The 24,868-nt window shown below is 41.2% G+C and overlaps 1 protein-coding gene across 1 annotated transcript in view; it reads left to right on the top strand.

Annotated features, from left to right (window-relative positions):
* Positions 1 to 24,780, top strand: part of MTERF4 (mitochondrial transcription termination factor 4) — a gene marked incomplete at its 3' end in the record, with an annotated part of 40,660 nt that extends 15,880 nt beyond the window's left edge. Inside the window, exons 2-3 of the mRNA XM_082250821.1 lie at positions 8,735 to 8,919; positions 24,346 to 24,780. Coding sequence (XP_082106947.1) covers positions 8,735 to 8,919; positions 24,346 to 24,780 — 620 coding nt within the window. The remainder of the gene's footprint in view (positions 1 to 8,734; positions 8,920 to 24,345) is intronic.
* Positions 24,781 to 24,868: the final 88 nt, after the last annotated feature.

The following is a 24,868-nucleotide window of genomic DNA, read 5'->3' as shown; positions in this document are numbered from 1 at the left end:
CGTGGGAGAGGTGCCCCCTCCCGCCGCTTCCCAAGGCAGTCAGTAAGCCCGGAACCGATCAGATGCGGCTGATGGCTAGACAGGAAGTCGAGTGAGGGCAAGATAGCCTCCACTCTTCTCTGTGCCCTTGGAGGACCGGAGCGACCTCTGACTTCCGGTTCTCGGGTTTAAATACATTTTTTTTAAATTTAAAGTCAAAGTGTAAAAAAATGTTTTTGTTTTATTTATTTTTTTGCTTTTCAAGGGTAAATGAGAGATCTGAGGTCGCTCCATATAGAGGACCTGGCATGCTTATTTCTATTACAAGGGATGTTTACACTGATCAAGTGATAAAAAATAAATAAAGGGACCTAGTAAAAAAGAAAATAAAGCACTCCATCCCTCTGTGCATGTGCGCAGAAGCGAATGCACATGTAAACGGTGTTTAAACCAAACATGTCTGGTATCGCCGCCATCGTTGGAGTGAGAGCAATCATTTTAGCACTAGATCTCCTCTGTATCTCTAAACTGATAACCTGTACAAAATTTTGAAGCGTCACCTATGGAGATTTTTAAGTACCGTAGTTTGTCGCCATTCCACTGGCGGACGCAGTTTTAAAGCATTACATGTTGGGTATCTATTTACTCGGTGTAACCTCATCTTCCACATTATACAAAAAAATGGGGATATGTTTACTGTTTTGTGTTTGTTTTTTTACACCTTATTTGGGTGTATTTTTTCCATAAAAATTGCGTTTAACCACTTGCCGACCGCCTAATGCAGATTTACTGTGGTAGTTCGGATTGGCTGCGCATAATCACATAGAGCTATGTAATTGTGTGCACATGGTCTTGGCGGCCCTCCCGCTGTGTCTAATCAGGCAGACAGCGGGAGGAGTAGGCGAGATCGTCGCCGGCCTCCTGCGATCTTCGGCTAGACTGACAGGAGAGCCATCTGGAATGTAAACAATGCAAGATAGCTCTCCTGTCAAAAATCAGATTGTGTGATTCAGCTAAGCTGAATCACTGATCTCTCTGTGCATCTGTTCAATCCATCCCCTACACACTTAGAAAGCACATATAGGGAACACATTCAACCCCTTGATCACCCTTAGTGTTAACCCCTTCCGTGCCAGTGTAATTTATACAGGAACAGTGCATAATATTTAGCACTGATCACTATATTAATGTCACTGATCCCCAAAAAGTGTCGCTTAGTGTCAGATTTGTACGCCGCAATGTTGCAGTCCCGATAAAAATCACTGATCGCCGCCATTACTAATAAAAAAAATACATAAATAAAAAGTCCAAAAATCTATCCAATAGTTTGTAAATGCTATAATTTTGCGCAAACCAATTATTATACGCTTTTTGTGATTTTTTTTTTTTTTTTACCAAAAATATGTAGCAGAATACAAATTGGCCTAAACTGATAAAAAAAAATAGATTTTTCTCATTTTTTTTTATTGGTAATGTTTTATAGCAGAGAGAAAAAAATATTGTTTTTTTTTTTTTTTCTAAATTGTCGCTCTTTTTTTTGTTATAGCGCAAAACCTAAAAACCGCAGAGGTGATCAAATACCACCAAAAGAAAGCTCTATTTGTGGGGAAAAAGGAAATACATTTTATTTGGGTACAGCATCGCACAACTGCGCAATTGCCAGTTAAAGCAACGCAGTGCCGTTTCGGAAAAAATGGCCTGGTCATTAAGGGGGTAAAACCTTCCAAAGCTGAAGTGGTTAAAAGACCACTGTGCAAATACAGTGTGACATAAAATATTGCAATAATCGCCATTTTATTCTCTAGGGTCTCTGCTAAAAATATATATATCATTTTTTTGAGGTTCTAAGTATATTTCTAGCAAAAAATACTAATTTAAACTTGTAAACAAAAAGTTCCAGAAAAGGCCTGGTCAGCATCTTAACTTACACATTAGCTCTGTGTAGGGAACTGTGTCAAATGCTTTGGCAAAATCCAAGTAAATTACGTCCACAGCCACTTCTATGTCTAGGTCTTTGTTTACTTCCTGGTAAAAGAAATCAGTCTTTCGTGAATCCGTGCTGACTAATGCTTAACCTATTGTTTTCTAGCTAAAACTCCTCTATGTGGTTCGTTAAAGCGGAGTTCCGGGCACAGAAGTCATTTTTTAATAAACATACCCCCGGGACAGTCAGAGCTAGTACATTCCATAATGGATAGCCTCTGATCTGTCCCGGTTCGCACTTACCTTTTAGAAGAAATACTTACTTATAAAATTTCTTCCACAGCGTTTCCATCTCTCTTGTGGGCAGCTGAAGCCGGCGCGGTCCTCTTCTGCGTCTTCTTGTCCCAGAATGCGCCTGCACCGGCCCCTCTCGTCACTTCTGGTGCGGCGCTGCATTCCTAAACAGCTTCTGGGCATGCCCAGAAGCTGTTTAGCAGGGGAATGCGGCGTCGCCCGGAAGTGACAAGCGGGGCCGGTGCCGTCGCATTGATTCCTGGGAGCGATGACGTTCAGCTCCCAGGAATCATAGCGAGACAGGAAGTGACGGGGTGAGCCGCGGCGCAGAGGGAGGAAGTACTCTGAGGTGAGTATTTATGATCTTCAATTAAAAGGTGAGTAAACAAAAAAAAAATAAATAACTATCCAATTCCTTTTCAGGTAATGTCGAACTAGCGGAGGGGCACAAAAAAAAAAAATATCGTTTTTGTGTCCCGAACTCTGCTTTAATAAATTCTCACAAACCTTCCCAACTATAGAAGTTAAAACGAACCGGTCTGTATTTTATTGGTAAATACTTTTTTCCTTTTTAAATAAATGTACCACTTGGCCATAGGCAAATCCAGTGGTACTACACCAGTCGTTAACCCCTTCATGACAAGGGTAAAACAAATCTTAACACCTGATTGCAGTTTTACAACATTTGACATGTTTAAAACTGTACATATCATCACAACTACCTAGTGTATGCAGCTGGATTGTACCTTTTGTTTTGTTTTCAGGACAGATTTGGCCTTCATTTGGTGGTAAATAGTAAAGGATATCTCCTGATATTATTTTGTTTTTCTTATCAAAGGAAAGCTGGCACAAAATAGTAAAGTTTAGCTATATACTTGTGATTACCAAAACCTACCACCAAAGAAAAATAAATTCTCCTTCTCCTGACGAGTGCAGCGATACCACATATGTATGTTATTTGTTTGAACTCATAGTAAGGCCAGAAACAATTATTAGCATACTGCTTTTTTATCCTACCTAACGCATACTTAATTTAAAGATTACTTTTTTTTTTTTTTTAAATCCTACCTAAAATACACTGACCTAGATCAATGTTTTTCAACTCAATTTCGGTCCAACTCACCACCAAAATGTCATGTTTTCAGGCTTTCCATTATTTTGCACAGGTGATTTGATCAGTTTCACTTCCTTAGTAATTACCACAGCCATTTCATCTGAGGGAAATCCTGAAAACATGACCTGTTGGGGGTACTTGAGGAGTTGAGAAATATTGACCTAGATTAAACCCTGATCTACCTAATTTTTATTTGTTTGTTTTTTTACACACATTTGTATTTTGTTTTTTTGTTTTTTTACATTTTTTCTTTCTAGAAGGAGAAAAAAGGTACAATGTATCTTTCTCTCCATTCAGGAGGAGAAAAAACAGAGGCAGAATGCACAGTGACTAATCATTGTGATAGACAGGCAGAGGCTGCTGTCAGAGCATGGTCTCTGTGCTAGAAGAGCGTATCAGAGCCTGGTCCCTGTGCTGGGAGAGCGCTGTGGAAAGGAAAAATTAGGAACAATGGCTTTGAAATTACAGAGCCTAATTCTTTGAGGACATGTGGGTGTAAGCCATCTAGTCCCAGGTGCTTTATTCACCTTTATTTTGTCTAAATGTTTCTCAACCGTGTCAATTTTGAGCCATTGTGGTTAATTTGGGGCTATGTCAATACTATCCCCATAATGGACTATTTTCCATTACATACACCGAGCTGTAGAAGGTACTTAATTGATGGCAACAACAAGTCTCAGAAAAGTTGGGACAGGCCACCAACAAGCCTTTAGCTGGCAAGCCTGTTTACATGTGATCAGCTGTGATTGGACACAACTGATCACATGGTCACAGAACGTGCAGGATGTGTGGCCCAAGGGGCACACAGGAGACTGGATTCTGGGAGGATGGCCATGGATGCCTTCTCAGAACTTAAGCAACTGTGCTGTAGCCATCTTTTGGCTATAACACGGTCAGGAAATAGTTCGATATATCATCATTTACAGTACATAATATTATGTATTAAAAGATTTTGAGAATCTAGAGAAATCTCTGTGAGCCTAGGACAAGGCCAAAGTGCAATACTGGATGCCTGTGATCTTCAGGCCCTCAGATGACACTGCATAAAAAACAGGCATTATTTTGTGGTGGACATCACTGCAGGTGCTCCGGAATATTTCCCAAAATCACTGTGTGTGAACACAGTTCACCTTGCCATCCAAAAATGCAAGTTAAAGCTCTGTCATGCAAAGAAGAAGCCATATCTGAACATGATCCAGAAATGCGGCCATCTTCTCTGGGCCAAAGCTGAATTAAAATGGTCTGCTGCAAAGTGGAAAATCTGTTCTGTGGTCAGACTAATCAAAATTTTACATTATTTTTGGCAACTATGAGCGCCATGTCGTCTGGACTAAAGAGGAGAGGGACCTTCCAGCTTTTTATCAGGGCCCAGTTCCAAAGCCTGCATCTCTAATGGTATGGGGGTCCATTAGTGCTTATGGAATAGGTAGCTTACATATCTGGAAAGGCACCATCAATGCTGAAAGATAAATATCCAAGTTTTAGCGCAGCAAATGCTCCCATCCAGACAAAGTCTTTTTCAGGGAAGGCCTTGCATATATTAGCTGGACAATCTTTAACCACGTGCTGCATCTATGACAACAGCATGGCTTTGTAATAGAAGGGTCATGGTGCTTAACTGGCCAGGCTGCAGTCCACACCTTTCACCAATTTAAAGGGTTTGGCTCATCTTGAAACTAAAAATACAACCCAGGACTGTTGCGCAATTAGAATCCTATATCAGACAAGAATGGGACAACATTCCTCTCCCAAAATTCCAGCAACTGGTCTCCTCAGTTCCCAGACATTTACAGAGTTTTGTTAAAAGAAGAGGAGATGCTAAACTGTGGTAAACATGGCCCTGTCCCAACTTTTTTGGGATGCGTTTCTGCCATCACTTTTCTTCTAGAAATGGTACATTTAATATGTTTTCTATTTCCTGTTGTGAATAAAATATGGGTTTATGAGATTTGCAAATCATTGCAATCTGTTTTTTTATGTAGATTTTACACGGTGCCCTAACTTTTATGAAGTTGGGTTTGTATGAAAATAATATAGTATACACAGAATATTCTAGAATCCCACTTTTTTTTCTTGTCAAGACAGGAATAGACAGAAAGCGAGAAGAAAATTCCCAAAAGGTGACACAGAAATCTTTTAACATTATATTAAAAGCCAAATGTAAAAAATGACTGGAACTGGGCTTAAAATATGAAGAGTTCCATCATGAATTTGTACATGCGTGGACAGCATTAGTCTCAGTATTAAAGATCAGAGGGTCACGAATCGATGACAGTCAGACAACTGGCACTTTTAGGAGAAAATTGCAATGTATTTCTCTAAATAAAGGTTTTCTACGAGGAGGTGAGCTGTGAGCTAGATAGGGGCAGACCAGTGGATGTGGTGTACTTGGATTTCGCTAAGGCGTTTGATACAGTTCCCCACAAGCGCTTAATTTATAAAATAAGGTCTGCAGGTATCGACAGCAGGGTTTGCTCTTGGATACGGAATTGGCTAAAAGGCCGTGTCCAAAGGGTGGTAATAAACAGCGCATACTCAGACTGGTCTGAGGTAGTAAGCGGGGTGCCCCAGGGCTCAGTCCTGGGACCAACCTTGTTCATTTTATTCATAAACCGCATTGAGGAAGGGATCAGTAGTTCGTTATCAGTTTTTGCACATGACACAAAATTGGCCAGGGCAATAACTGCACAGCATGAAGCAGATATCCTACAGGATGACCTGGACAAAATTACGGAGTGGGCAACGACATGGCAAATGAGGTTTAACGTGGAGAAGTGTAAGGTTTTGCACTTGAGGACTAAAAACATAAAAGCACAATACACGTTAGGAGGGGAACCCTTGGGGGAATCAAAAATGGAGAAAGATCTGGGAGTCTTGGTGGATGATAGACTAGGCAACAGCATGCAATGTCAAGCGGCAGCTTCCAAAGCCAACAGAATATTAGCATGCATAAAGAAAGGGATGTATTCCAGAGATAAGACTATAATCCTTTCACTTTATAAAACTCTGGTCCGACCGCATCTGGAGTATTCTGTTCAGTTCTGGTCGCCAGTGCTCAGGAGGGATGTGTTGGAGCTGGAGAGAGTCCAGAGAAGGGCAACTAAACTAATTAGGGGATTGGAGGACCTTAATTATGAAGAACGTCTGCAATCGCTTGATTTATTCTCCCTGGAGAAGAGACGCCTGAGGGGGGACATGATAGCAATTTTTAAATATCTCAATGGGGATCTCAGCTTAGAAAAAAAACTGTTCAGTCGAAGGGATTGCATGAGGACTCGGGGGCATACAATGCGATTAGAGGAGAAGCGTTTTAACCTCAGGCAACGTGGGGGGTTCTTTACTGTTAGGGCTACAAGATTGTGGAATTCTCTACCACAAGAGGTGGTTTCTGCAGGTAGTATGGTGGCTTTCAAAAGACTCTTAGACGTACATCTCAAGGATCAGAACATTCAGGGGTATGTGAGATGATTACAGCCACACACACCTACACAGGTTGAACTGGATGGACTGTTGTCTTTATTCAACCTCACCTACTATGTAACTATGTAACCTGTGAGATTTTTATTTTTTGTGATATAAACATAAAATAGCGACAATTCTGAAAAAAAAAAAAAAACAATATTTTTCACTTTCTGCAATTTAACATTCTCAAAAAAAAAATTTTAAAAATCCAAATTTTTTAACATTTTAGGTCAATTTGTTTTCGGCTACATATTTTTGGTAAAAAAAATCACAATAATCGTACTTTGATTGGTTTGCCCCTACTAACTACCGGAAAGATTTATGTCATTTTTATTGTTTTTTTTAATTTTTTTTTACTAGTATTGGTGGTGATCTGCAATTTTTTAGTGGGACTACGACATTGCGGCGGACAGATTGAATCCCTAACTGACATTTTTGACACTTTTGGGGGGACCAGTGACCCCAAAGTCCAAAAGTGCCACCAGTGCATCTTTTGGCGTCGGTCAGAGGATCCCGAGACCTGGTACGAACCTCTGAACCGTCTAGGTGAGGCAAGAAGCAAACAAATTGACCTCAGGTGGTCCCCACCGGACACACAGGAGATGAAAAAGACTCCGGGTGAGGGAACCACTCCCGGGCCACCAAGACACACTTGGTGCCCCCTTGGTGATCACAATCCTATCTGCAGATTGATGAAATAGAGTAGATACAAAACTAACAATGTTACTTTGTATCCCTCGATTTAGCTTCTGGATAGTATTCATAAACACTGTATCATAAGGTCTTTTTCAGCAGTTGCTAGAGCTGCTGTTTTTACACAGCAATTCCCAGCTTTATCTTAAAGGAGAAGCATGTGGGTCTCAGGAGTGCACTTCATTCCGGATTCCTGTGACCCAGATTCAGCCGAAGGCAGGCTAAAGCCCGATGTTGAATGACGTCACCGAGCCAGTCCAGACTCTGGAGGGATCCTGACGTTAATGGATCCATGTAGATGCCTGCGCGCCAGCTGGCTCAGCCTCTCCGCATGCTGCGGAGAGGCTGAGTCAACCACTACCACACCCTTCACAGCCTGGCTCTTCACTGAATTCTGGAGGGGCAAAGTAGAAAGTTAGTGACTGACAGTCTCTGCTCACTGAAATACTTAGAACTCGACAATTAGCGGTCTTTGATCGCTCAGTTCTTGGTCTTAGAGGTGGCAGGGTACAGATGCAGCATCGTACTGATGCACCAACCACCTATCGAAGTATGCATGTTATTTTGAAATCACTTTTAAGAGCTGGGCATTGCTTCCAAGTAGGATTAGGGGATGTGGCAGAAGGACTGAACTTGCTACTTAGTACTGTGTACTTTGAAGAAGTTTTTCGGGGCTTGTGTGACACCCTCAATGTCCTAAACTAATATGTTGCTAAATAAGAAATTGATTTTCTGTCAGCCCTCTTTATTTTGATTTATTAATTAGACACACTGTTGAGGAGTTTGCATGTCATAGACCCACCATTAAATCCATTGGTTCTACTTTTTATATCCTCTACAGGCATCTGTAAGGATTAGCTATCTATTCCAAATAAGCCTTACATACCAACAGCTAATGTGATGCCACCCTGTAGAAACCAATTAAAAGTCACCATTTCTTCAATGGCAATTGGCTGATATTCATAAGGGATTGTGTACACCCAATGCAATTAAAAACCTATTTAGTATAGAGAATGTTTTAGCATATGTTGCTATGCATTTTCTAATGTTTTAGCTGGCCTGTGTTAGAAAATTCAGCACACTCCATGAAACCAAAAATTGCATCTAGTGTAAATAAAAAACTTAGTTCATTTTGCATGCTTGAATTACTGATTGCCCTCTGCACTGAATTATTTGGTGAATAAGAAAAAATGATAGTATTAATTCCTGACAAACGAGACTTCTCTTTTACTGCGTGCATAATCCTTTCTCCTCTCTTTCTATATACAGGATCTCTTCAGAAATCTCTGTCCAGATGCCCCTCCTTACTCTCCATGCCCCGCTCCCACCTGTTAGCCTCAGCGCAGTGTCTTAAGACTCGGTGTCAGTTCTCATCTCAGCAGGTACTGAAAATCCTTACCGCCACACCAGAAGCCCTAACCCAAGATCCCAACCATCTCGAGGAGCTCTTCCAGGTTAGTGTGACCTAGATTATTTTTAGTGGTTATTTATTTCACTGTTGTACACTATAAGGCCAAAAGCCTGCGGGCAGCTGATTCTCACACCTACCTATATGGCCAAAAGTAGGTGAACACCCCTCTAAATTATTGATGTCCGGCATTTCCAGGGAAGTGTACTGTAATGTTATAGCATACAGAGAGATTTTTTAAACAATTCTGTGCTTCCAACCTTGTGGTGTGGTCAAGGCTTGTTTTGGATTGACAAGTCTGGCGTGGTGGAACTGGAGTGGGCTACACAGAGTTCTCACCTCAATCCTACTGAACAACTTTGGCATAAATTTGAAAATCAGTAGCATGCCATGCTTTCTCATCAAACATCTATGTATGACCTCAAAATGTTCTTTTAGCTGATTGGACCCAAATTCTTGACACACTTTACTGTAAAATGTTTAGCAAGCTCATGTAGGTATGCTGTACAGATCTAATGAACAATAAGACAGCGCTATCACCTTCTAGTGTAATATGTGTATGTCCCTTTCAGAAATCGCAATCTGTCCCCTTTTTAGATTTTATTCCTTTCGTGTTTCTTTTTGTGTTCCTTTGGATATTTAGTAAGTATGCCACCTAGTTGGTTTTGAGTAATTTTTTTAATGTTGTTGCTATTTTAAATGGATTGATTGGCATATATTGGACATAAATGCCATTAGCGGTGAGCCGGTGACATGCACCCATTCCGCCTCTGGAGGACGTCAGTTCACGAAAAACGTAGGGCGGGGCTTTGGACGTGATGTACCACGCACACCAGGTCTGTACTTGTCAGATGTGGCCAGAGACTGTCTGGTAAATAGGAGATTTTACCAGTGTCAGGTTTGGCACTGTTTTATGTAAGTATATGGTATACATGTTTTAGAAAAAAGTTGTGATGGTTTTACACTGAGAGTCCTTTCTTCCTTCGGACCAGGTGTAAATAATTGGAGGGGAATAACTGAGGGGAAGTGCCAGTTGAGGCAGGTTTGAAGAGAAATCCATTGAATCTATACAAGCTGCAAGGCCTGCAATCTATATTCATATGTGCTATTGCTGTTTTTTTGCATTACCAGCCAAAAATTCTGGTAAGTGATTTATCAGATACTTTGGTGGAGGTTGCATTGAAAGTGGAGCATGAAATAAAAGTTGGATCATTTTGCACTGTAATCACAGAGGCAGTAAACTTTCTTTTTCTTTTCTTTATTCACGGGACAGGGACACTTTATTAAATAGAAGAAAAGGAATTTGGGATTTTGGGACTGTATATTTAACCACTTTAGCCCCGGAAGGATTTGCCCCCTTCCTGACCAGACCCTATTTTGCGAGTCGGCACTTCATTACTTTAACGGACAATTGTGCGGTCGTGCGACGCTGAATACAAACGAAATTTACGTCCTTTTTTCCCACAAATAGAGCTTTCTTTTGTTGGTATTTGATCACCTGTGCGTTTTTATTTTTTTTTTTTTTGCGCTATAAACAAAAAAAGAGAGACAATTTTGAAAAAAAAAAAAACAACAATATTTTTCACATTCTTTTATATGACATTCTCAAAAAAAAAAATTAAAAATCAAAATTTAACATTTTAGGCCAATTTGTTTTCTGCTACATATTTTTGGTAACAAAAATCTCAATAAACGTATTTTGATTCGTTTGCGCAAAAGTTATTGCGTCTACTAACTACAGGAAAGATTTATGTCATTTTTATTGCGGGACTGCAACATTGCAGTAGACAGATCGACCCCTAACTGACATTTTTGACTTTTGGGGGTACCAGTGACATTACTACAGTAATCAGTGCTAAAAGTATGCACTGTTACTGTAATAATGACACTGGCAGGGAAGGGGTTAATACTGTTGGTGATCAAGGAGTTAATTGTAAGCCTAGGGGAGTGATTCTAACTGTGGGGGGGGGGGGGTTGGGCTTGTGAAATGAAAATTTGCTGTCCCCTCAAAATAACTCAACACACTGCCATTATGTCTAAACCGCTGGCAATAAAAGTGAGTACACCCCTAAGTTTAAATGTCCAAATTGGGCCCTAAGTGTCAATATTTTGTGTGGCCACCATTATTTTCCAGCACTGCCTTAACCCTCTTGGGCAAGGAGTTCACCAGAGCTTCACAGGTTGCCACTAGAGTCCTCTTATACTCCTCCACGATGACATCACGGAGCTGGTGGATGTTCTCCACCTTCAGTTTGAGGATGCCCTACATCACAGAGTAAATGTAGGGCATCCTCAAACTGAAGGTGGAGGCCATCCACCAGCTCCGTGATGTCATCGTGGAGGAGTAGAAGAGGACTCCAGTGGCAACCTGTGAAGCTCTGGTGAACTCCATGTCCAAGAGGGTTGAGGCAGTGCTGGAAAATAATGGTGGCCACACAAAATATTGACACTTTGGGCCCAATTTGGACATTTAAACTTAGGGGTGTACTCACTTTTGTTGCCAGTGTTTTAGACATTAATGGCTGTGGTGAATAAAATGAAATGGTGCGCTTATTCAAAATGTGATGTGCATATAAAAACGTGACAAACAAATATTGATATATAAAACCAACAAAGTGGTGAATAAATAATCAAAGTAAATGTATGTAGGTGACTAAGGCACAAAAACCAAATAAACCAAATAAATAGTCCAACAGTCCAAAATGAAAGAAATATGTTCTTTTCAATGGTGCTCAGGATTGTTGCAAATAGAAATGTGGAAGAAATCCAACTGTGATATCCCTCCACCTGGTGAATTTCCTCCTTACCCGGCAGAAAATAGGTAAGTGCAGTAAGTAAATTCCCTGTATTTCAAAATAAACACTTCATGTGATGTTCACCTCCAACCGTGTATAAACCACCGGTGCAAGAACAATTTTGGCCTCTTACCGAATGGATATAAAAAGTGAGCTTGAAAATCACAGCTTTGGAAATAATGCTGATCCCTCCTCCTCCATATGGGGATAGGCAGGCTTTCCCAGTTGCTCAGTGTAGATATTCAGTCCACGATATATACATGTGAATGAATGGAAGCTGATAGTGCATTACCCTTATAAAGTTTTTATTAATAAAGACTTGCACTTACATGAAATGAGACGAAACAGGCTTGAAAGTAAACTTCTGGCAGATAGGATTATTCGTGGGGTACTCGCGTCCGGCTGCAGCGCGAGATGATCATCTCCTATCTCTGTCAAAGTCCTATTGGAGGAAACGCGTCTGCAAGGAGGCGTGCCGTCACTATGTCACTTGCGTTCCGCGCTGCAGCCGGACGCGAGTACCCCACAAATAATTCTCTCTGCCAGAAGTTTACTTTCAAGCCTGTTTCGTCTCATTTCATGTAAGTGCGCAAGTCTTTATTAATAAAAACTTTATAAGGGTAATGCACTATCAGCTTCCATTCATTCACATGTATATATCGTGGACTGAATATCTACACTGAGCAACTGGGAAAGCCTGCCTATCCCCATATGGAGGAGGAGGGATCAGCCTTATTTCCAAAGCTGTGATTTTCAAGCTCACTTTTTATATCCATTCGGTAAGAGGCCAATATTGTTCTTGCACCGGTGGTTTATACACGGTTGGAGGTGAACATCACATGAAGTGTTTATTTTGAAATACAGGGAATTTACTTACTGCACTTACCTATTTTCCACCAGGTGGAGGGATATCACAGTTGTCTTTTGATTTTCTTGGATTTCTTCCACATTTCTATTTGCAACAATCCTGAGCACCATTGAAAAGAACATATTTCTTTCATTTTGGACTGTTGGACTATTTATTTGGTTTTTGTGCCTTAGTCACCTACATACATTTACGTTGATTATTTATTCACCACTTTGTTGGTTTTACATATCAATATTTGTTTGTCACATTTTTATATGTACATCACATTTTGAATAAGCGCACCATTTCATTTTATTCAATTCTTACTTCATATTTCTGGTAGCAGCTTTTCACTTATCAGCGCACCCTCTTACTTTTAACATTAACGGCTGTGTGTTGAGTTATTTTGAGGGGGACAGCAAATTTACACTGTTCTGCAAGCTGTACACTCACTACTTTACATTGTAGCAAGGTGTCATTTCTTCAGTGTTGTCACATGAAAAGATATTATAAAATATTTACAAAAATGTGAGGGGTGTACTCACTTTTGTGAGATACTGTATATATTATATATACTATATATACTCACCGGCCACTTTATTAGGTACACCTGTTGAATTACTTGGTAACACAAATTGCTTGTTGTTATTGGTTGTTGGTGCCAGATGGGCTGATCTGAGTTTTTCTGGGATTTTCATGCACAGCCATCTCTAGGGGTTACAGAAAATGGTCTGAAAAAACAAAAATATCCAGAGAGCAGCAGTTGTGTGGACAGAAATGCCTTGTTGATGTAAAACAGGGGTGGGGAACCTACGGCCCTGGGGCCGTATGCGGCCCTCAAAGTCATTTGGTCCGGCCCCCCATGCAGCTGAGTCTGTGTCTCTCAGCTGATCTGTCAGAACAGAGCCGATGCTTCCTGTATTGTTCCAGCTCTGTTCTGACAGTCTGAGTGAGTCACAGGCGAAGTGATATCAAATGCACTCTGCCTGTGACCCATACAGGAAACATTGCCTCTTCCTCCAGCACGACGTCGCTGCTAACCAGCATTTCGCGCCAGCAGCACACACAGCAGTACCAGCCAGAGCCAGCAGTACCAGCCAGGGCAAACAGTACTCACAGCAGTACCAGCCAGCAGTACCTACAGCACAGTACCAGCCTGAGTCAGCAGTACCCACAGCAGTACCAGCCTGAGCCAGCAGTACCAGCCAGCAGTACCCTCAGCACAGTACAAGCCAGCAGTACCAGCCTGAGCCAGCTATACCCACCAGCATTACCAGCCAGCTGTACCCACCAGCAGTACTCGCCAGCAGTTCTTTTCAAAACTTACCACCACAAAGAGTCGACTGTGCTCCAGACTGACCGACGCAAACCTGGAAAACCAGTTGCGAGTAGCAACATCATCAATTCCAGCTAATATCACACACCTCACCAAAGAGAAGCAGTTGCAGCCATCACATTAGGGGTGAGTTAATTAAATGTTTAAACCAAATCTAACAGGCACGTTTTTAAGTTGATAATTCTGTACGGCCTCCGAATGATTTTATAAATACCCAAATGGCCCTTGGCAGAAAAAAGGTTCCCCACCCCTGATGTAAAAGGTCAGAGGAGAACAGACCGGTTCAAGATGATAGAAGGGCAACAGTAACTCAAATAACCACTCGTTACAACCAAAGTATGCAGAATACCATCTCTGAATGCACAACACATCAAACCCTGAAGCAGAGAGCCTACAGCAGCAGAAGACCACACAGGGTGCCACTCCTGTCAGCTGAGAACAGGAAACCGAGGCTACAATTTGCAAAGGCTTACCAAAATTGGACAATAGCAAATTGGAAAAACGTTGCCCGGTCTGATGAGTCTCGATTTCAGCTGCAAAATTCAGATGGTACAGTCAGAGTTTGGCATAAACAACATGAAAGTCTGGATCCATCCTTCCTGGTATCAACAGTTCAGGGTGGTGGAGGTGGTGTAATGGGGTAGGGGATATTTTCTTGGCACATTTGGGCCCCTTAGTATCAATTAAGCATTGTTTAAATGCCACGGCCAAAAGTGTATTGTTGCTGACCGTGTCCCTTTATGACTACAGTGTACACATATCTTCTGATGGCTACTTCCAGCAGGATAATGCACCATGTCACAAAGCTCAAATCATCTCAAACTGGTTTCTTGAACATGACTGTGGCCTCCACAGTCACCAGATCTCAATCCAATAGAGCACCTTTGGGACGTGGTGGAATGGGAGATTCGCATCATGGGTGTGCAACCAACAAATCTGCAGCAACTGCGTGGTATTATCATGTCAATTTGGACCAAAATCTCAGAGGAATGTTTCCAACACCTTGTGGAATCTATGCCACAAAGAATTAAAGCCGTTCTGAAGGCAAAATGGGATCCAACCTGATAGTTGCAAGGTGTAACTAATAAAGTGGCCGGTGTGTGTGTGTGTGTGTGTGTATATATATATTATATATATATATATTATATATATATATATATATATATATATATATATATATATATATATACTGCTCAAAAAAATTAATGGAACACTTTGAAAACACATCAGATCTCAATGGGGAAAATTTCATACTGGGTAATGTGTTAGGAACGAAAGGATGTCACATCGTTTGATGTAATTGAAAAATGATCAACCTACAGAGAGCTGAATTGAAAGACACCCCGAAAATCAAAGTGAAGAAATAATGCAGCAGGCTAGTCCATTTTGCTGAAATTTCATTGCAACAACTCAAAATGGTACTCAGTAGTATGGCCCCCACGTGCTTGTATGTATGCCTGAAAATGTTGGGACATGCTCCTAATGAGACGACAGATGGTGTCCTGGGGTATTTCCTCCCAGATCTGGACTAGGGCATCACTGAGCTCCTGAACAGACTGAAGTGCAACCTGGCAGCGTCAGCCACCTCATCATCCACTTCCTCAAAGCATGGTAGGTTCGCCTCCCCATTCCAAGCTCATTCGGACTCTATGGACTGATGGTTAAGATTCTCCTATCTTCAGTTCTCTACTTTGCCCCTACTGGGCAGATTGACCCCCATGGGTCAGTTTTCTATGGACCTTTCTGTTGGGTATCAATGTGGCCTAATTAGGGACACTAGAGGCCTACCTGTTCTTGTTGGACAACTATCTTTCTATTCCTCCCCTGACTCCCATCATGGGAGTTCTTTGTACATTACAACCTACTTTTACTCACATAATAATGAAAGAGTTTATGGCTTACGAGTCTTTGGAGCGCCCACCCATTCCTTTTCGCAATGTCCAGGCCTGGACTCAACCTTACCTGATTCCTTAAATGTCCCATCCTCCCCCTGCTCGCTCTCCCTTCCCCCACCATTTTTTTTTCCTTTTTACCTGCTGCTGCTCCAGAGATTTGTGAATCATGCAGTTTTATTTTAAGCTTCAGTATGCGGTTTTATTTTCCTGATGTTGTTCAATTGGCCCCTTGAGTGTCCTTGAGTTGTATTCTCTAGACCTCCTAACCCCCTTCTCTTTCCTGACAAGCTCATCCAAACCTATCTCAAAGTGCCGGTTTTCTCCTCCCACGACTAATCACTCACCCTCATTTGTTTGTTTATAATCCCCTCCAGCCCTATTTCCATATTTAGGTCGCTTTCTACTGTTTGAGTAAAAGGCCCCAATCCTCCTTCCCATTACCTTCATCCCCTTAGCTCTCCAAAAGGTGGCATTTGCTTGTTTCCCCCTTCCACATGGATGGCAAGATTTAAGTGACTCACACCTGGCTTTACATGAGCAACCTTCACTCAAGCTTTTATTAGCGTCTAACCAGTCTCCTGCTTGTTGTCACCGCTGCCCTCCACTTGCCCATGGAATCCCCCTTATTGGGCCTTTCCCGGACAACATTGTCCCTTCTTTGCAGATACCTTTAACCTGCCCAGACAGAAACCAAACTGATTTACCCTCTCCCTCTCTTCTCTCTTGTGGAATCTTTCCTTCCTTACATTAATCTTACGCTTCCATGTCCCCTTCCTATCTATTTTGTCCCCCCCCCCCCCTGCCCTCGTAGGGGGATGAAGATTATGTACAGTTGCCTTCCCTCCAGTTGGTCCTTCTCCCTCCTCCTAACATGGCCTCCTTGAATGTGCTCACCCTCAATGTGCAGGGCCTAAATTCCCCCCACATGCCCAAATACATGGCTATATCTTACCCTCTGTTCTTTGTGTCCTTCACTGACGACAAACGCAGGGGGGGGGGGGAGGTCTTGATAGCTTTCACCGCTCAACACCCTTCACACCAAGCAGAGATCAAGGATCCAGAAGGCAGGTACCTTCTTTTGATAGGCCACTTACTAGACGTGCTACTGTGCTCCTAATTGCAACCCGGTCTCCTTCCTCTCGCACCTATTTCAAGTAATAGAATCCCATAAACAAGGCATCTTGTTAATATGTGGCAACTCTAACCAGATCACTTTTCCTTTTCTAGATAAGTCTCCCTTCTCCCCCCTTACGAGCCCAGGTAAGCTTACCTTTCAACCTTTACTGCACCGATATGCTCTCCAAATGCCTGGCGTGAAAACAATCCTTCTAAGAGACAATACACTCACTATTCACACCCACACAAAAATGTTCATGTATTGACCATATCTTCATCTCCATTGGGTCCTCTTCCTCACTCCTGTCCTCCTTATTTTTCCCAATCCCATGGTCAGATCATATTACTGACCTCTCCTCTATAGAATCCCTTATCCCCAAACAGAAGGATCGTTCCTGGTCCCTGAATGACACCCTTTTAGTGCATCCTTCTCATAAACTTAATATAACCACGGCTATCAAAGATTATATTTCTCACAACATTACGGATGATGTTACTCATCTATCTGGGAAGCCCATAAACCGGTTATCCGTGGAGCTTTCATTAGCCATGCCTCGCATTGTAAGAAAGACTGCCAAGCTCTCTACTGAAACTTAGAGAACGCCTTCCTCCAGGCTCACTCGGCATTTCAGGATAACCCTACACCTGCTCACAGACAAGCTGTAGATAAGGCTAAACTAGAACTAGACTTATTTTTATCCGTGTCAGCCAAGAAATCCCTCAGTCAATCCAGACATAGGCTATACATCAAAGCGAATAACCCCGTCACCTTTCTAGCTCTGTTGCTTCGCAATTTACACACCCACATAAACCAATACACTTAAGAACTTCTCAGGACACCTACTCTAGCAATCCAATGAAGGTTTTAGAAACTTTTCGAAAACACCCCTTGGACCTTAACTTGGCGACTGCCGGTTTTGACAAATCATCATAAACTTTGCATGTTCGCAGATGACATTCTCTTATTCCCTTCTTCCCCACTGACCTCCTCCCCTGATCTCCTCCCCTAACCTCCTTTCCAACCTAGACCAATTCGCAGTCATCTCGGGCTTAGTAGTGAATTATCAGAAATCAAAAGCTCTTAATATCTCTTTACCCCCTTCTCTACTCTACTCGCAACTCCAACAGGTTCTTCCATATTCTTTGTCCTCTCATCATATCTCCTACATGGGCATTAAGCTGGCTGCAGACCCTTCAGCGCTTTTCTCATCAAATTATCCCCCCCATGCTTGCTCATCTCACTAGACTCCTGGTCCACCCTACCTTTAGCATGGTTGGGACGTATCACCGTAATTAAAATGGCGATCCTCCCAAAAATCCTTTATTTCTTCAGAGTCCTACCAATTCCCATCCCCTCGTACTTCCTTTTGCAGCCCAGAGTCCTTATCTATATATGGAACAAACTCAGACCCCATGTACCCAAAGCAATTCTATAACTTAGAAACATAGAAACATAGAATGTGTCGGCAGATAAGAACCATTTGGCCCATCTAGTCTGCCCAATATATCTGAATCCTATGAATAGTCCTTGGCCCTATCTTATATGAAGGATAGCCTTATGCCTATCCCATGCATGCTTAAACTCCTTCACTGTATTTGCAGCTACCACTTCTGCAGGAAGGTTATTCCATGCATCCACTACTCTCTCAGTAAAGTAATACTTCCTCATATTACTTTTAAACCTTTGCCCCTCTAGTTTAAAACGGTGTCCTCTTGTGGTAGTATTTCTTCTTTTAAATATGCTCTCCTCCTTTACCGAGTTGATTCCCTTTATGTATTTAAAGGTTTCTATCATATCCCCTCTGTCTCTTCTTTCTTCCAAGCTATACATGTTAAGGTCCTTTAACCTTTCCTGGTAAGTTTTTTCCTGTAATCCATGTACTAGTTTAGTAGCTCTTCTCTGAACTCTCTCTAGAGTATCTATATCCTTCTGGAGATATGGCCTCCAGTACTGCGCACAATACTCCAAGTGAGGTCTCACCAGTGTTCTGTACAGCGGCATAAGCACTTCCCTCTTTCTACTGCTTATACCTCTCCCTATACATCCAAGCATTCTGCTGGCATTTCGTGCTGCTCTATTACATTGTCCTCCCACCTTTAAGTCTTCTGAAATAATTACTCCTAAATCCCTTTCCTCAGATACTGAGGTCAGGACTGTGTCAAATATTCTATATTCTGCCCTTGGGTTTTTACGCCCCAGGTGCATTATCTTGCACTTATCCACATTAAATTTCAGTTGCCAGAGTTCTGACCATTCTTCTAGTTTTCCTAAATCCTTTTCCATTTGGCATTTCCCTCCAGGAACATCAACCCTGTTACATATCTTTGTGTCATCAGCAAAAAGACAAACCTTACCATCGAGGCCTTTTGCAATATCACTTATGAAGATATTAAACAAAATTGGTCCCAGTACAGATCCCTGAGGTACCCCACTGGTAACATGACCTTGTTCTGAATGTTCTCCATTGACTACAACCCTCTGTTGTCTGTCAATCAGCCACTGCCTAATCCACTCAACAATATGGGAGTCCATGTTCAATGACTGTAGTTTATTGATAAGTCTTCTATGTGGGACAGTGTCAAAAGCCTTACTAAAATCTAGATATGCAATGTCTACTGCACCTCCATCGTCTATTATTTTAGTCACCCAGTCAAAAAAATCTATAAGATTTGTTTGACATGATCTCCCTGAAGTAAACCCATGTTGTTTTTCATCTTGCAATCCATGGGATTTAAGATGTTCCACAATTCTATCCTTTAATAGGGTTTCCATTAATTTGCCTACTATTGATGTCAGACTCACTGGTCTATAGTTGCTCGACTCCTCCCTACTACCTTTTTTGTGAATGGGCACGACATTTGCCAATTTCCAATCTTCCGGGACGACTCCTGTTACTTCCTAAACTCCAAGGTGGGTTGGGACTGCCTCACTTCACCAAGTACTACCATGCGGCCCAATTGGCTCCACTCACCAAATATCATGCTTTGCATGAAGTCTTTCTTTGGGTGGCCCTGGAATTATTCTCCCTGATACTGTTCTGGCACCTTCCCTCACCTATGGATTTGGACCCCTGGATAAGTCTATCAGAAATATTTAAACAGGTTCAGTCCACCATAGCCGAGGGCTGCCTGCTAGACTGTATACCCCACCCATCACTGTTATTGTTATGTTTAAACCCTACTCTAGGGAGCCGACTGTGTTCACAAGCCTTTTGTTTACTAAGATCAATAGTACTCTTCATTTATGCCCAATTCACATCCCGTATTGCTACACGTTTGTTCTATTGATCTATCTTAAACTCTGTACTGAATACATACACCATTTTCTATCATTGATATGGTTATACTACTTATAACCCCTCTTATTGCTCCGTGGCTTTATTTCCCTTCACTTTGTTCTGTTTTGTCTGTTACATCATCTGAACTTTGTTCCATTGTTGTATTTTCCAAAAAGATATTTGAACCAGAAATTGCACTTTATAAATTTCTGCACCGTGTTGCACATATGCAGTTTGTTTGATGAATTTATGTTGATGGAGGTTGCACTTTATGTATTTTGTACTTACATTGATGATACACTATGAGGTGATGGCACTATCTTATTGTTTGTTCAATTTTTTTGGAGTTTACATCATACAAATAGCGACTGCACTGCAAATATGGTTTTATTTTATTGAATTTTTTCTGTGGCGCAATTTTTAATTTTCTCCTATGATGTATGACAGTTTTGCCACAGTTTTTGCTTTAAGCACTCATGTCAGTTCTTGAAGGAATTTGCAGTTTAACATTTTTAAAGAATATTTAAAGCTTATTTAAAGAATAAGAATTGTGGCTACTTAAAGTGGAACTACACTGCATCTGAGCACCACAAAGTTGAGAATACTATTTAATTCATTGTTAAAATTAAAACCTCCCCATCAATCTATGGCTCTACGCTTTATTAAGTTTGGAAATCGCTTTGATAACCCCCCCCCCCCCCAGCATTTCTGGCCGTGGCCATTTTGAGTAAGGGCAGATGATTCATGTAGCAGTTACTTCCTGGAATCCATCTGCCCTTAGCTTTGGCATGTAGGCAGGAGGGTGTGCTTAGGTGAGAAAACACCTCCTCTCCTGAAGACTCCTGGGATGTATGGAATTGTTTGCCTAGGTCTGGAAAGCAGAGGGAAACTAAAGAAATGTAAAAAAAAGTTTAAAACAAAATATAATATACTTTCCTATATAATTACTAATGCTAGCAGCATAAGGATTAAAATAATCAATGTTGATTGAGAGAGTGAAGTTCTGCTTTAAAGAGCCCATATGTAGAATGAAATTTGGCCGGTTCAGTAGAGATCGGCCGAAATTTGATACAAGCATGAGCAGGCTGGTTATACACAAGTTGATTTACTGATCGACTTGTGTACAACCAGCCTGTTGGGATTTTCCCAAGCAATCAGTGCCACCTGCTATAGCCGGCAACCCTAATCAGTGTGTTCTGATGCTGGGGAAGGTTCTCTGCCAAAACTACACAATAGCACAGCAGGAGTGATTCCCATTCCTATCCATATTGAGCATGTGGATGGGGTAATCAGATCCCTTTTTTCTTTTTTTTCCTACAATCCTTTGATTGGACAGGAAAAATGTATAATGTGAGACCAGCTTTAATCTGTTTGACACCCAGGGTTGCTCTGTACTGCTAAATTATGTTCAGTGCTTATAATAAGATTTGTAAAATAAGACAGACAGTATTTAGCATTACCTCACATTGGTGGTCAGTGGAAAAATGCCCCCTTAAGGTGACCATACACTATACAATCTAATTGTACTATCTTCTTTAGAGCTACCATCAACTGTGTAGTGCAAGGGCCTGCCTGATTGATACACATTGAAAGGATTGTTAAGGTGTGTCCTCCTATTACATAGTTTTGGTAGATCAAAAGGATATTGTGCTAAGATTGTACAATCAGATTGTATAGTCTATGGCCAGCTTTACAATGCTGGTCGCACTGGTTATCACAAGCAGAAGGGTCTTATAACACTGGTGATCAGTGGAAAGGACACCCCTTAAGGCTTGATTTACACCTATGCATGCATTTTTTTTTTTTATGTATTTATTTTTTGGAAATTTTTTTGTTTTGACAGATTTAAAAATGCAAATCACGGCAATATTGCTGTAAAAATGCAATACTTGCGTTTTGGAAGCAGGTCCGTTGAAGTCTATTACATGCAAAGCGGTGCCCAACCCTTTGCAAAAACACAGAGGCACAAAAATGCATTGATGTGAATGTGTTCCATAGGAACCCTTGTTAAAAAAAATGAAATGCATTTCTGCAAAAAGCAAGAAAAAAACGGATTAGTGTGAATCGAGCCTAATTCAAGGTCAATTGGAAGAATAGAGAACTAAAAAGATAACTGGTAGCAGTGGTTACTTACAGTGGCAATAAAAGGTATGCTAACCCCCTGGGCCTAACTGGGTTTACTGCAGTATGTGAAATGTGGCAAACAATTCTAATTTCTCTTGTCTTTATTGAACACACTCATTAAACATTCACAGTGCTAGAGAAAAACGTAAGTGAACCCATAGACCAGTAACTTCAACGAAAGCTAATTGGAGTCATTGGTTTGTACAGCTGGGGTCCAATTATGGAAATTAGTTCAGAGGTGTGGTTTAGGGCTACGGTCATTGCTAAAAGACACTCATTTTAAGATTGCTGTTCATAAGAAGCATCACTGATGTAAACCATGCCTCGTAAAAAGGACCTCTCTGAAGACCTAGTTGATACTCTACACGAGTAGTTGATCTGCATAATGCTGGAAAGGCATACAAAGCAATATTGAAGTGCATAAGCATTCATCACTTGACAGTTAAAAAATTGTCTATAACAGAGATTGTTTAGTACTACATCTATTCATCAAGTGTGTGCCAGCCAACATGACTCCCAAGGCACAACGCTGAATCCTCAATAAGGTAAAGAAGAACCCACGAGTAACAGCTAGAGGCTTGAAGACATCACTGGAACTGGCAAACATCCCGGTTCATGAGTCTACCATATGTAAGTTTTTGAACAGGCAAGGTGTAAATGGCAGAACACCACAGAGGAGGTCGCTGCTCTCCAAAAAAACATTGCTGTGTGTCTGAAGTTTGCCAAAGCGCACCTTGGCAAACTGCAGTGCTACAGGTAAAATGTTTTGTGGACTGATGAAACTAAAGTTGAATTGTTCGGAAAGAATACTTAGCACTATGTATAGGGGCAGCTTACTAACATCAAAACATCATCTCAACGGTGAAGTATGGTGGAGGGAACATCGCAATTTGACAATTTGGGCTTGCTTCACTGCCTTTGGGCCTGGACAACTCACCATCATCAACGGGTAAATGAATTTCCAAGTTTACCAAACTATCCTACAGGATAATGTCAGAGTGGCTGTCCACCAGCCAAAGGTTAGTAGGAAGTTGAGTGATTCAGCACAGAACATGCACCACCACAGACTGGTTTCAGAAAAAGAAAATGCGCCTTTTGGAGTGGCCCAGTCAGAGCCAAGACCTTAATTCCATAGAGATGCTTTGGAATGACCTCAACAGAGCTGTTCACCCCAGATATCCTGCAAGTGTGTCTGAGCTGAAGTAGTTTTGTAAAGAGGAATGGTCAAACATTTCTCATGAACATTGTACAGGTCTGATCCAGAGCTACCAAAAGCATTTGGTTGAAGTAATTGCTGCCAATTAGGTTAAACCAGCTATTCATGGCAAAGGTTCACTTACTTTTTCTCCAGCACTGTGAATGTTTAATGGGTGTGTTCAATAAAGACACAAGAAATTAGAATTGTTTGAGTGTTATCAGCTTAAGCACATTCCCCGGAATTCATAAAGACTGGCACAGACAGATGTTGCAAAAGTGTCTCACACATCCTAAAAGTGGTGAAGAATGTGGCAAATTCATATAGATGTATAGAACTTTTACTTGAATTTGGCTCACGTTGCGCCACTTTTGGACCACACGAGGGACACTTTCATAAAATCTGTCTGATACAGTTTTTTTCTCTGTATGCCAAAAGAGAGTTGGTCTTAATTAAGCTTCACTTTTACATCTAGAACATTCAATGTGCAGCAATGAAAAGTGGCACATTTTAGAACTACCTGAATTTGGCGTCGCTGTCAGAACCAAAAGTGTCGCAAATGCTTCATGAGTTCGGATCAATACATGAACAAACGGGGTTAATGCCAGAAAAGTGGAGCAAGCAGAATTCCCTCCATTGTATTTGTCTATTATTGTGACTTTGATGAGGATCAGATTACATTTTATGGCAAATTACTGCAGAAAACCAGTTAATTCTAAGGGGTTCACATACTTTTCTTGCCACTGCACCTGAGAGTCAGAAATTTCTCAATGCTCCAAGGAATCCCTAGCAATGTCTGTAGGAGCCCAAGGGTTGCACTGAATTCTGGTTAAGAAAGACTGGTATAGACTCTTTTTCTTTGACTGTCATTTCTCTCATTTTTCAGTATGCATATTTTCGGATGGGTGGGAAACACGGAGACATCATTTCTTCTGGAATTTTCCAAAAATCCCTAAATGAGATTAGAGTTCGGCATCACTTTCTAGAGCGTCTGGGTAGATTCATACCTCCTAACAAAAATGGTCTGTGTCCTCCTTCCAACCCAAAAATCAAGGAGATTGTGCAGATGTCTGAGGAAGACTTCTTATCACGGGTTGCACGCTCTTCATCTGAGGAGTTTAACATTTTCCAAAATATTCTAGAGCGTGAGGAAAGGGAAAGTGCAGAAGGAATAGAAGAGGACCAAGATAATTTAAGTACTGATGAGGAATATTCAGAGGATGAAGAAGAGTCCGAAAAAGAAGATGACTCCGATGATGAGAATTATGCAGAGAGTGTTCAAGGTGATCAATCAAAATACAAAAATTATACCAATAAATAGATTTTTTTGAAAAATGCAATCCCATTCATTCTTTTTATTCAGCAGTGCTGTCAAATGACCGTTTAAAGGAAACTTGTCATGCGGGAAA

This window comes from Pelophylax lessonae (genome assembly GCF_965119305.1).
Source record: "Pelophylax lessonae genome assembly, chromosome: 3".
NCBI lineage: Eukaryota > Metazoa > Chordata > Amphibia > Anura > Ranidae > Pelophylax > Pelophylax lessonae.
Note: the sequence above shows the minus strand (reverse complement) of the source record. Positions and strands in the feature narration are given on the sequence as shown.